The 14,667-nt window shown below is 45.5% G+C and overlaps 1 protein-coding gene across 7 annotated transcripts in view; it reads right to left on the minus strand.

Annotated features, from left to right (window-relative positions):
* The window catches only part of NFIB (nuclear factor I B), a 354,487-nt gene that overhangs the window by 69,482 nt on the left and 270,338 nt on the right, over positions 1–14,667 (minus strand). For all 7 annotated transcript variants that reach the window (XM_075279439.1, XM_075279467.1, XM_075279417.1 and 4 more), the window contains one exon: positions 13,810–13,928. In XM_075279439.1, coding sequence (XP_075135540.1) covers positions 13,810–13,928 — 119 coding nt within the window. The remainder of the gene's footprint in view (positions 1–13,809; positions 13,929–14,667) is intronic.

Below are 14,667 nucleotides of genomic sequence, written 5' to 3' on the forward strand. Positions count from 1 at the left end.
CTGACTGGTAATTCAAAGAATATATTGGGGTTACGTGCACCCACAATTTTTGCTACTGGTATATAGTGCCATTGTCTGACTGGGAATTCAAAGAATATATTGAGCTTACATATAACTTCAATTCCAGGGAGAAGCTTGTCAGTGTAACGTGGCACTGACGGGCTCAATCGCCGCAACCCAGCTTTCCCAGGATCCTGAATGGAACACACTGACAGTGTATTCCCGTATACCCCATATATACACCCCAAATCCCCGTTCCAACGGTGTGCCCCCCCACCTTCACCTCAGAAATACCCTGCAAGTCCCCTAGCAATAGAATTGGGGCTATATACACCCACTATTTTTGCTACTGGTATATAGTGCCATTGTCTGACTGGGAATTCAAAGAATATATTGGGGTTACGTGCACCCACAATTTTTGCTACTGGTATATAGTGCCATTGTCTCACTGGGAATTCAAAGAATATATTGGGGTTACGTGCACCCACAATTTTTGCTACTGGTATATAGTGCCATTGTCTGACTGGGAATTCAAAGAATATATTGGGGTTACAAATAACCTCATTTCTTGCTACTGCCATATAGTGCCAGTTTCTGACTGGTAATTCAAAGAATATATTGGGGTTATAAATACCCTCATTTCTTGCTACTGGTATATAGTGCCATTGTCTGACTGGGAATTCAAAGAATATATTGGGGTTATAAATACCCTCATTTCTTGCTACTGGTATATAGTGCCATTGTCTGACTGGGAATTCAAAGAATATATTGGGGTTACAAATACCCTCATTTCTTGCTACTGCCATATAGTGCCAGTTTCTGACTGGTAATTCAAAGAATATATTGGGGTTACGTGCACCCACAATTTTTGCTACTGGTATATAGTGCCATTGTCTGACTGGGAATTCAAAGAATATATTGGGGTTACAAATACCCTCATTTCTTGCTACTGGTATATAGTGCCATTGTCTGACTGGGAATTCAAAGAATATATTGGGGTTATAAATACCCTCATTTCTTGCTACTGGTATATAGTGCCATTGTCTGACTGGGAATTCAAAGAATATATTGGGGTTATAAATACCCTCATTTCTTGCTACTGGTATATAGTGCCATTGTCTGACTGGGAATTCAAAGAATATATTGGGGTTACAAATACCCTCATTTCTTGCTACTGCCATATAGTGCCAGTTTCTGACTGGTAATTTAAAGAATATATTGGGGTTACGTGCACCCACAATTTTTGCTACTGGTATATAGTGCCATTGTCTGACTGGGAATTCAAAGAATATATTGGGGTTACAAATACCCTCATTTCTTGCTACTGCCATATAGTGCCAGTTTCTGACTGGTAATTCAAAGAATATATTGGGGTTATAAATACCCTCATTTCTTGCTACTGGTATATAGTGCCATTGTCTGACTGGGAATTCAAAGAATATATTGGGGTTATAAATACCCTCATTTCTTGCTACTGGTATATAGTGCCAGTTTCTGACTGGTAATTCAAAGAATATATTGGGGTTACGTGCACCCAAAATTTTTGCTACTGGTATATAGTGCCAATTTCTAACTGGGAATTCAAAATGGGCAAGGCTCCCGGAAAGGGACGTGGACGAGGCCGTGGGCGAGGTCGGGGGAATGGTTCTGGGGAGCAAGGTAGCAGTGAAGCCACAGGGCGTCCCGTGCCTACTCCTGTGGGGCAGCAAGCATTGCGCCACTCCACAGTGCCAGGGTTGCTTGCCACATTAACTAAACTGCAGGGTACAAACCTTAGTAGGCCCGAGAACCAGGAACAGGTCTTGCAATGGCTGTCAGAGAACACTTACAGCACATTGTCCAGCAGCCAGTCAGACTCTGCCTCCTCTCCTCCTATTACCCAACAGTCTTGTCCTCCTTCCTCCCAAAATTCCCAAGCTTCACAGAACAATAACCCCAACTGTCCCTGCTCCCCAGAGCTGTTCTCCGCTCCTTTCATTGTCCCTCAACCTGCCTCTCCACGTCACGATTCCACGAACCTAACAGAGGAGCATCTGTGTCCAGATGCTCAAACACTAGAGTCTCCTCCATCTCCGTTCGATTTGGTGGTGGATGACCAGCAACCCACCCTCATCGACGATGATGTGACGCAGTTGCCGTCAGGGCATCCAGTTGACCGGTGCATTGTGCGGGAGGAGGAGATGAGACAGGAGTTGGAAGAGGAAGTGGTGGATGATGAGGACACTGACCCGACCTGGACAGGGGGGATGTCAAGCGGGGAAAGTAGTGTGGATGTTGAGGCAGGTGCAGCACCAAAAAGGGTAGCTAGAGGCAGAGGCAGAGGTACACTGGGAGCTTAGGCGAAGCCAGGCCACACCCGGAATCTCCCAAGATGTTCCAGTTCGTACCCAGCCCCGAAAAATTCCCACCTCGAGGGCACGTTTCTCGAAGGTGTGGAGTTTTTTCAAGGAATGCGCCGAGGACAGATATAGTGTTGTCTGCACAATTTGCCTCTCGAAATTGATTAGGGGCTCTGAGAAGAGCAACCTGTCCACCACTTCAATGCGCCGTCATTTGGAATCCAAGCACTGGAATCAGTGGCAGGCAGCAACGGCAGGACAAAGGCCGCCTGCCGTTCACGCCACTGCTACTGCCTCTGCCACTGCCTCTGCCACTGCCACTGCTGACTGTGCTGGCGATGCACTCCAGAGGACGAGCCAGGACACCACTTCATCTGCCTCCGCCACTTTGTTGACTTCTCCCTCATCCTCCCCTGTTCCTGTCTTATCTCCTTCTCCTGCACCATCAAAGGCACCATCAGGCGCTTCTTTACAACAACCCACCATCTCTCAGACATTGGAGCGGCGGCAGAAATACACTGCTAACCACCCACACGCGCAAGCCTTGAACGCCAACATCGCTAAACTGCTGGCCCAGGAGATGTTGGCGTTCCGGCTTGTTGAAACTCCCGCCTTCCTGGACCTGATGGCAACTGCGGCACCTCGCTATGCCGTCCCTAGCCGTCACTACTTCTCCCGGTGTGCCGTCCCCGCCTTGCACCAGCACGTGTCACTCAACATCAGGCGGGCCCTTAGTTCCGCGCTTTGCACAAAGGTCCACTTGACCACCGACGCGTGGACAAGTGCATGCGGACAGGGACGCTACATTTCACTGACGGCACACTGGGTGAATGTAGTTGAGGCTGGGACTGCTTCCCAAACTGGCCCGGTGTACCTCGTCTCCCCGCCTAACATTCCTGGCAGGGACACGAGAAGAACACCCCCCTCCTCCTCTACCGCCTCCTCCTCCGCCACCGCCTCCTCCTCCGCTGTTAGATTGACCCCAGCTACGAGATGGAAACGTTGCAGCACTGGCGTTGGTAGACGTCAGCAGGCTGTGCTGAAGCTGATCAGCTTGGGGGACAGACAGCACACTGCCTCCGAGGTGAGGGATGCCCTCCTCGATGAGACGGCAATATGGTTTGAGCCGCTGCACCTGGGCCCAGGCATGGTCGTTTGTGATAACGGCCGGAACCTGGTAGCAGCTCTGGAGCTTGCCGGACTCCAACATGTTCCATGCCTGGCCCACGTCTTCAACCTAGTGGTGCAACGTTTCCTAAAGAGCTACCCCAATGTTCCAGAGCTACTGGTGAAAGTGCGGCGCATGTGCGCCCACTTTCGCAAGTCGACAGTAGCCGCTGCTAGCTTAAAATCTCTCCAGCAACGCCTGCATGTGCCACAACACCGGCTTTTGTGCGACGTCCCCACACGCTGGAACTCAACGTTTCAGATGTTGAATAGAGTGGTTGAGCAGCAGAGACCTTTGATGGAATACCAGCTACAAAACCCTAGGGTGCCACAAAGTCAGCTGCCTCAGTTTCACATCCATGAGTGGCCATGGATGAGAGACCTTTGTGACATCCTACGGGTCTTTGAGGAGTCCACAAGGAGGGTGAGCTCTGAGGATGCGATGGTGAGCCTTACAATCCCTCTCTTGTGTGTTCTGAGAGAATCCCTGATTGACATCAGGGATAACTCAGATCACACAGAGGAGTTAGGGATAGCATCCGATCCGTCACAGCTGGAGAGTAGGTCCACACATCTGTCCGCTTCACTGCATTTAATGGAGGAGGAGGAGGAGGAGGAGGAGGAAGAAGAGTTGTCCGATGATGTGATGGTGATACAGGAGGCTTCCGGGCAACTTCGAATCGTCCCATTGTTGCAGCGCGGATGGGTAGACATGGAGGATGAGGAGGAAATGGAGATTGAACATTCCGGTGGGGCCAGAGGAGTCATGCCAACTAACACTGTGGCAGACATGGCTGAGTTCATGTTGGGGTGCTTTACAACCGACAAGCGTATTGTCAAAATCATGGAGGACAACCAGTACTGGATCTTTGCTATCCTTGACCCCCGGTATAAAAACAACATCTCGTCTTTTATTCCGGTAGAGGGGAGGGCCAATCGCATCAATGCTTGCCACAGGCAATTGGTGCAGAATATGATGGAGATGTTTCCAGCATGTGACGTTGGCGGCAGGGAGGGCAGTTCCTCCAGTAGGCAACCAAGTTCTCACCGGTCCACACAAACGAGGGGCACACTGTCTAAGGTCTGGGACACCTTGATGGCACCCCCTCGCCAAAGTGCCGCCACGGAGGGTCCTAGTGTCACCAGGCGTGAGAAGTATAGGCGCATGTTGCGGGAATACCTTTCCGACCACAGCCCTGTCCTCTCCGACCCCTCTGCGCCCTACACGTATTGGGTGTCGAAGTTGGACCTGTGGCTTGAACTTGCCCTATATGCCTTGGAGGTGCTGTCCTGTCCTGCCGCCAGCGTCCTATCTGAGAGGGTGTTCAGTGCAGCCGGTGGCATCATCACTGACAAGCGCACCCGTCTGTCAGCTGAGAGTGCCGACCGGCTCACTTTGATAAAAATGAACCACCACTGGATAGAGCCTTCGTTTTTGGGCCCACCTGTGTAAAGCACCCCAACATGAAACTCCATGTCTGTACTCAACCTCTCCAATTCCTCCGCATCCTCATACTCATCCACCATAAGCGTTGCACAATTCTGCTAATACTAGGCTCCCTCCACCCTGATTTCCACCAACTCTGCTGGTTAGAGGCTCCCTCCACCCTGATTTCCACCAACTCTGCTGGTTAGAGGCTCCCTCCACCATGAACTGGTCCAAACTGGGCTGTTTAGAGGCTCCCTCCACCATGAATTTGCCCAAACTGGGCTGTTTAGAGGCTCCCTCCACCATGAATTGGTCCAAACTGGGGTTTTTAGAGGCTCCCTCCACCATGAATTGGTCCAAACTGGGGGTTTTTAGAGGCTCCCTCCACCATGAATTTGTCCAAACTGGGCTGTTTAGAGGCTCCCTCCATCATGAATTGGTCCAAACTGGGGGTTTTAGAGGCTCCCTCCACCATGAATTGGTCCAAACTGGGGTTTTTAGAGGCTCCCTCCACCATGAATTTGCCCAAACTGGGCTGTTTAGAGGCTCCCTCCACCATGAATTGGTCCAAACTGGGGTTTTTAGAGGCTCCCTCCACCATGAATTGGTCCAAACTGGGGGGTTTTAGAGGCTCCCTCCACCATGAATTTGCCCAAACTGGGCTGTTTAGAGGCTCCCTCCACCATGAATTTGCCCAAACTGGCCTGTTTAGAGGCTCCCTCCATCATGAATTGGTCCAAACTGGGGTTTTTAGAGGCTCCCTCCACCATGAATTGGTCCAAACTGGGGTTTTTAGAGGCTCCCTCCACCATGAATTGGTCCAAACTGGGGTTTTTAGAGGCTCCCTCCACCATGAATTTGCCCAAACTGGGCTGTTTAGAGGCTCCCTCCACCATGAATTGGTCCAAACTGGGGTTTTTAGAGGCTCCCTCCACTATGAATTGGTCCAAACTGGGGGTTTTTAGAGGCTCCCTCCACCATGAATTTGCCCAAACTGGGCTGTTTAGAGGCTCCCTCCATCATGAATTGGTCCAAACTGGGGTTTTTAGAGGCTCCCTCCACCATGAATTGGTCCAAACTGGGGTTTTTAGAGGCTCCCTCCACCATGAATTTGCCCAAACTGGGCTGTTTAGAGGCTCCCTCCACCATGAATTTGCCCAAACTGGGCTGTTTAGAGGCTCCCTCCACCATGAATTGGTCCAAACTGGGGTTTTTAGAGGCTCCCTCCACCATGAATTGGTCCAAACTGGGGGTTTTTAGAGGCTTCCTCCACCATGAATTTGCCCAAACTGGGCTGTTTAGAGGCTCCCTCCACCATGAATTGGTCCAAACTGGGGTTTTTAGAGGCTCCCTCCACCATGAATTGGTCCAAACTGGGGGTTTTTAGAGGCTCCCTCCACCATGAATTTGCCCAAACTGGGCTGTTTAGAGGCTCCCTCCACCATGAATTTGCCCAAACTGGCCTGTTTAGAGGCTCCCTCCATCATGAATTGGTCCAAACTGGGGTTTTTAGAGGCTCCCTCCACCATGAATTGGTCCAAACTGGGGTTTTTAGAGGCTCCCTCCACCATGAATTGGTCCAAACTGGGGGTTTTTAGAGGCTCCCTCCACCATGAATTTGCCCAAACTGGGCTGTTTAGAGGCTCCCTCCATCATGAATTGGTCCAAACTGGGGTTTTTAGAGGCTCCCTCCACCATGAATTGGTCCAAACTGGGGTTTTTAGAGGCTCCCTCCACCATGAATTTGCCCAAACTGGGCTGTTTAGAGGCTCCCTCCACCATGAATTTGCCCAAACTGGGCTGTTTAGAGGCTCCCTCCACCATGAATTGGTCCAAACTGGGGTTTTTAGAGGCTCCCTCCACCATGAATTGGTCCAAACTGGGGGTTTTTAGAGGCTCCCTCCACCATGAATTTGCCCAAACTGGGCTGTTTAGAGGCTCCCTCCACCATGAATTGGTCCAAACTGGGGTTTTTAGAGGCTCCCTCCACCATGAATTGGTCCAAACTGGGGGTTTTTAGAGGCTCCCTCCACCATGAATTTGCCCAAACTGGGCTGTTTAGAGGCTCCCTCCACCATGAATTTGCCCAAACTGGCCTGTTTAGAGGCTCCCTCCATCATGAATTGGTCCAAACTGGGGTTTTTAGAGGCTCCCTCCACCATGAATTGGTCCAAACTGGGGTTTTTAGAGGCTCCCTCCACCATGAATTGGTCCAAACTGGGGTTTTTAGAGGCTCCCTCCACCATGAATTGGTCCAAACTGGGGTTTTTAGAGGCTCCCTCCACCATGAATTGGTCCAAACTGGGGGTTTTTAGAGGCTCCCTCCACCATGAATTTGCCCAAACTGGGCTGTTTAGAGGCTCCCTCCACCATGAATTTGCCCAAACTGGGCTGTTTAGAGGCTCCCTCCACCATGAATTGGTCCAAACTGGGGTTTTTAGAGGCTCCCTCCACCATGAATTTGCCCAAACTGGGGGTTTTTAGAGGCTCCCTCCACCATGAATTTGCCCAAACTGGGCTGTTTAGAGGCTCCCTCCATCATGAATTGGTCCAAACTGGGGTTTTTAGAGGCTCCCTCCACACTGAATTGGTCCAAACTGGGGTTTTTAGAGGCTCCCTCCACCATGAATTGGTCCAAACTGGGGTTTTTAGAGGCTCCCTCCACCATGAATTTGCCCAAACTCTGCTGGTTAGAGGCTCAATCCACCCTGATTTTCAAAACAAATGTTGGTGCCAACCTCAACTTACTACAAGGGCCAAATTCACTGCTGGTGACAAGCTCTCCTCACTGCAAGTGCCAAATACACATGTTTCAAGGTGTTTTCCTACTGTCAGAGAGGTGGTATTGAGTGTGTAAAGTGTGTAGTTGTTAGGCTGTGATGTTGGGGTAATAGAGGGTCTTTGGTGTGTTAGATGCCCCCAGACATGCTTCCCCTGCTGTCCCAGTGTCATTCCAGAGGTGTTGGCATCATTTCCTGGGGTGTCATAGTGGACTTGGTGACCCTCCAGACACGGATTTGGGTTTCCCCCTTAACGAGTATCTGTTCCCCATAGACTATAATGGGGTTCGAAACCCGTTCGAACACACGAACATTGAGCGGCTGTTCGAATCGAATTTCGAACCTCGAACATTTTAGTGTTCGCTCATCTCTAATAACTATGCTATGCTGTATATATATAACTTTGCTCTTCAGGTCTCCAGTAATGGTTGTTACACAATGTAACTGCAGCTGTAAAATTGCACCTGATACTCCTTCCTTACATCAGTGCACGTCTGAAAAAAATCTTGATTTGCTGAGTAAAAAGCTGTCAATCAAATTTTTGGACTTGGGAAGCTATCTATCTATCTATCTATCTATCTATCTATCTATCTATCTCCTATCTATCTATCTATCTATCTATCTATCTATCTATCTATCTCCTATCTATCTATCTATCTATCTATCTATCCATTTTATATGTTATAACCATGACACATATAAACAAATTATAAACCTATAACACTGTCAGTAGGACATATTCTATCTAAACGTGCTGACTACTGCATGCAGTCTTAGGATTTTGTTGATCCAGCAAGATACTTCATGCCACTGGCAAGGTTGGAAAGATGAAGTGCTTAAAACATTCGTTATGCAAGTCGTAACATCAAGGAAGCAGCTATGATAATACTAAATGGATAATACAATTAAATAACGTCTAGGAAAAAGGAACCTATTAAAGCAGAGCGATGACTTTAATGGTGTCATTAGTGCCATAAAGAGGGAGCTGTACTGAAGGAAGTACAATCACTTTCCTTACTCTGGCTTTATCCATGCTGTCTAACAAATTAAAACATGTTTATTGGTTTTAGAAAACAATATGTTTGATCAAATATTAATTTGTGAGCTCCGAGGAGAAGAAGTGTGAAGTGTTAGTAATCCTGAGGCATCTCACAGAGGAAGCAGACAGAAACAATTATGTCAGGGGAATATCTGCCAGCTAATAACTCCTCTAAAATAACAACTTATAAGTAAAAACACCAGGAAAAGCCATTCATTCCAAAAAGACATAATATGTCAATAACAAGCCAGAGATAATATAAACTATGAAATAGAACTGGTTGCAATTGTAAACTATGGAGACAGGATGGCACTCGCTGAAGGGGGATATTAATAGAAACTGAACCTGGAACCACACTTACTTTTCCACATTTTTGCAATATGTTTTTTTTTTTTTTTTATTTCTATTCTACAATTGATCTCATTGATTATTGCCATCAAACAGCATTTTATGGATTTAATGGAGACTAAGGTGTGAATCTGCCGCCTAATTCCTTATGAATCCCACTGACATGCAATGCAGATGAATGGGGTGTTTTATACCCTCTTACATACAGCAGAAAATATTCATGCAGAATATGCACCATGCCGTATATACTGAATGGGAAAAGCCATAAATCAGTCCAACTGAATGATAATGGGGCTAATCCTTGTGCAAATCCATTGCCATTCTGCAGCAGAAATCTAAACGTCAGCTTCGGACTTCTGCTGCAGATCCTCTTGCAAAAAAATGCATCTAAAGTGAGAAGTGTGAACACTCCCTGGGGTCAGCCATACATATTAGATAGCTGACAGGCAAACACTTGTTCCTCCCAGCTCACTCAAGCATGTACGTGTACCTCTTGACAGATATCTCATGCAATGGATTTTCTCTTCAAAATCAGCATCTCCAAAATTGTTGGGTTTGGCCAATTTTAGGTTTGGTAAATACTAGGTTGTGTTGTAAAAATATAGATTCTTCTTTAGGCAAAGGTCCCACATTTGCTGAAATGCAGCCTTTTTTGTTACAGATTTTGCTGCGGTTTTCTGAGCCAAAGTCAGGAGTGGATTTAACAGAGGGGAAGCATCTGAGTGCTTCTTATCTACCATTCCTTTTAATGTCACTCCCGACTTTGGCTCAAAAAAAATGCAAACAATCTGCAATAAAAAAATGCTGCGTTTCCGAAACGTGGGGCCTTAGCCTTAAAGTGTAAGTGCCATTTCTTTTTCTTTTCTTTTTTTTTGCTATTCTGACAAGGTTTGTTAGGTTTATTAAGTATGTTACAGAACTGTTCACCAATCTATCTTCCACTTAGTAGGCTGTAAAGCCCCAATAGCAGTACTCTAACTAAGCATTGACAGGGAGTGTCTGTTCTGTACACGTGTATTATGTAGCATGTGCAGATGTAGCATTTGTCAAAAGAGGGTGGTCAATTCAAATGGCCGTATCTCCAACTGCATATAAATCTCAAGTTCCCAACTGTGTTTTTAACTAGTTATTAGAGATGAGCGAGTAGTATTCGATCGAGTAGGTATTCAATCAAATACTACGGTATTCGAAATACTCGTACTCGATCGAGTACCACTCGCTATTCGAATGTAAAAGTTCGATGCAAAACCAGCATTTATTGGCCGAATGCTATACAGTCGGCCAATCAACGCTGGTTCTTCTCCTACCTTTAGAAGTCTTCTCCGTGCAGCTTCCCAGCGGCGTCTTCCGGCTCTTCATTCACTCTGCCAGGCATCGGGCCTAGGCAGAGCTGACTGCGCATGTCCGCTTGTAGTGCAGGCATGCGCAGTCGGCTCTGTCCAGGCCTGATGCCTGGCAGAGTGAATTCAGAGCTGGAAGATGCCGCAGGGACGCTGCAAGGAAAAGACTGCTTGGAGGATCCAGCCCGAACCTCACTCGTGGACTTGGTAAGTATAATTTGATCGAACGTTGCCTACCCCTGAAACGAGCATTTTCCCCCCATAGACTATAATAGGGTTCGATATTCGATTCGAGTAGTCGAATATTGAGGGGCTACTCGAAACGAATATCGAACCTCGAACATTTTACTGTTCGCTCATCTCTACTAGTTATATCTCTGTTTTATTTAAAGCTATTACTATGATCTTGGAAGATATGAAAACAGAGAATCTGTAATGGAATTGCTAAGACAGCAATTCCCAGAACGGTTAAACCCTGGGAGGGGCACAAGAGACAGTGAGCCCTAAGCTGAAGCCCCCCACTTTCCCTTCCTATTGCCAGGCCCTATCCTAGGTAATAGGCGACAGCCACGAGGACAATCCCTCCCTGAATACGTGAAACACAAAACGCAGACAAGACGAACAACAACAAAGGGAGGTCAGCTAGCCAGGGTTCGGTAACAGGAGAGCGATGCAGTGCCAAATCGGAGTCAAGAGAATAGTCAATGAGAAAAGCCAAAGGTCAAGTATAATAGTATAAGCAACAGGTACAGTAAGAGCAGGTATGCGCACGGCAATAACAAGCACTGGTGTGAATGGGAACCAAGGCTAAATAGGGAGGAAGAACCCGCCCATGGAGTTCACAGAAAGGCAGCTGTCAATCACAGGGCAAGGCCAGATTAACCACTAAATGGACAGAGGCAACCTTGGCAAAAGATGGGTGTGGTGCAAATCCAATTAAGGACTAGAGCCGTGTTCACACAGTGCAACTAAAAACTTTACGCAGATTATCAAACTGCACGCGCCTCCTGCGCCGCAGCACACGAGCAGAGGGTGGCGCAGGGGCCCGAACAGGCAGAGATGTTACAGAATCTCAGCTGATCACTTTTCCAGGTGGTATAAAACTAGAGATACAGCCATTTGAAGTGGCCAACGCCCTTTGGCAAGTTCTGCAGCTCTGCATACTGCCAAAACAAACTTGTACAAATTCCATGGCTACAGCTCAGTTAGAGTGTTGCATAGGGAGAATTTTACAGCCTGTTTCATATTAAAAGAAAGTTAGATAGGATAATTAAATATATTACAAAAATGTTCACCAAACATCCACTGACACAGTAGTAAAATATAAAAACACCACTTAAACTTTACCAAATGGTTCAAGATGTACTAAACACAAATAAACTATGCAGGTAGCGTTGGTTTTGACACAGATCTTCATCCACAAAAGTTCTGGATTTATGATAGTCAAGCCAGGGATAGGCAACGTTCATAACTCCAGCTGTTATGGAACTATAAGATCCAGCATGCCTGCTTGTTATGCTCTTCTTGGACCTCCAAGAGAAGTGAATGGAGCATGTTCACCACCTATACTCTGGAACTCACTATACCATGACACATAAGACTGTCCCCGACAATCATAAGCTTCAAGATATTGAATACTCACCTCTTCAAGAAGGCCTACAACCTTCAATAACACTACTGCCACCATACAAACAGCTTCTACCCTCACCTACTGTCTCTATCCCGATTCCACCATAGATTTAAGCCTTGAAGGCAGGGCCCTCTATCCCACTTTTCCAGTTGGTCACTGTTAGCTTTGTACTTGCTTTGTGTATTTTGTGTATTGTATGTATCCCTCAAATGTACAGCACCATGGAATAATGGTGGTCCAAAAAGAAATTATTAATACTACTACTACTACTACTACTACTACTAATAATAATAATAATAATAATAATAATAATAATAATAAAATAATAACAATGGCGTATGCTGAGTGTTTTACAGCAGATGGAGTGCTGAAGGTTGCTGACCACTGAGTCAAACATTGAAACTCTTAGATCCAAATGGTCACTGTTATTTAGGCTAGGGTGTGCTTATATTACAGACAATGTGATCACCATCAAAAGTGCAAATTACTTTATTTATAAGTATACTATACTTTATTTATTTATAAGTTTTGCCCACTAGGTGACTCTCTTCTCTCTAACTTGCTCTCCAAGTGAAGTCCATCTCTAGCAGAAAACAAGCTGAGACAGATTACAAGTATAAACCCTTTATCATACCATATTCAAAGTCATCTATAGTATGTTGTCTCTGTCTGCAGCTATCATGTGTGTCCAAGATATGCAAGGTGCTTACTAGTAGCCTTACTATTTTACACTATATAGCTTCATGATTGGGGACATTGAAGTAATGCAACAAAGCTGTGCACAGAGCACTGCTGCAGAAGGAAGCAGTAATGGTAACACCACGACAATAGACACAATGGATACTGCAGTAGTTGGCTTAAAATGAAAGGCAGGAAAAAAGTTAATATTAGAGGAAATACTTCCATTGGCCAATGCATGAGCAAAGAATGATGAAAAGTCAGGGAGAGGAAGTCAAGGCTATAAGAGAAATGGGTGCCAGACCTTTCCCACTGTGGTGATGCTCCCAGTAATAGAGAGGACAGCCAGAAGGAACGTAAGAAAATTGAGGTTTTTGAAGAAAGAGAGGTTGTGTGCAAAAACATGACTATGAATGTAATGAGTAATTTGGGAGAACTGACAGCTACACTTTAATAGCTATTAATGAGTTGTTGACAAAAATGCATTGAGTGAAAAAACTACATTTAATCTATGCCTTTAAAAAAAAAAACTTCTGGCAAATACAAACTGGTAGAGGAAAACTCCAAAAAAAGATTGGATGAAGTGATTCCTAGCAAAAGGAAGTCACATGTCTCCCTTTTGATAACTGTAATTGATCTTTTAATGAAATCACTGCCAAATTAAGTCAAGTCACCAAACTATATTTCGTTACATACTCACAGCGCCTATAGTATGAAAGAACTTTAAAGGGATTATCCACTTTCTAATATTAATGGCCTATCCTTTGGAGCCACACTGTCCCTAAGAGCTGATCTGCGGGGGCCCCGGCTCTTAGACCCCCGCAGATCAGTTCTTGGAGACAGTATGGCTCCTGATAACATTTACATTCCAGGAGACACACTGCTTACTCACTCACCGTATGTTTTGCAGTCAAGTCCTAGTCAAATGTGTAAATTGTGAATATTTACAAGTTTTATCCCTCTCAAAGCTTTTTAATAGCTGAATTAGATATATTTGTCCATTTAAGAAGACTCAGACAAAACCTGTTCAAAGATTTTATGAAAAGTGTATCTTTGTACCTTGGTCTCTATCATGCCATGTCCTGCTCCCAGCTGCTGGTGAATTTGGAGAAGGGTAGAAGTCTCCAGTTGGACTTGGCTCCATATTCTCATCTATTGAGATGGTCTTGGGTCTTTTACTGTTAAAATAAGTAGACATTAAATTTTGTGAACTGGTGAAGAAAACAGGACATTTGATTAAGTTAGAAGTGTGATCAGGAAGCTCAGTGTAATGCTTTCACAGTAAAAGGAAGCCATGACATGTGGACATTTATGCAGCACATAACAAAACAGGTTCAGTGCTATTTGGATGAGGAAATTGAAAGGTTAGATTTTCTTGTGGTAGCTTTACATTCCATGTTAATAAACTTCCTTTCTATGTTTAATTTAATAGACATAACCTTGTATGCCTTTCCTTTCAGTCCTTTTGTAAGGGTCATCACTGTTAGTAGGAAAATATTAAAAGGCCATTTTCTAAAGAGGCTCTTCCTTTGTTGAAAATGAACCATCCACTGCAACAATGACCTTGTAGAGTCTATACTTATACTACATTAACATACACATAAATTTAGCATCAACACTATGTCAATATACATATTCAAACCTTAAAAACTGCTCACAGAGCTATATAGAGCCATCAGAGAAGAAAGTAAGGCCCGGAGAATGGTTATTAAAGCAAGCCCTCTGCAATTGCAGTTCCAGGGGCAATAAAACATGGATTGGGTATGTTTATACTACTCTACTCAATGTCTATATAGCTCTGTCAAAGCTGTGGGGGTCATAATTGCTGACAGACTCCCATTTCCTGCAGGTGGATTGCCCTTACACACAATGACACTGTTTAGTAAGTGCTGACAGTGCGGTACTGTGTTGGGGAGA

The sequence above is a fragment of the Leptodactylus fuscus genome, chromosome 1, assembly GCF_031893055.1.
Source record: "Leptodactylus fuscus isolate aLepFus1 chromosome 1, aLepFus1.hap2, whole genome shotgun sequence".
Classification (NCBI taxonomy): Eukaryota; Metazoa; Chordata; class Amphibia; order Anura; family Leptodactylidae; genus Leptodactylus; species Leptodactylus fuscus.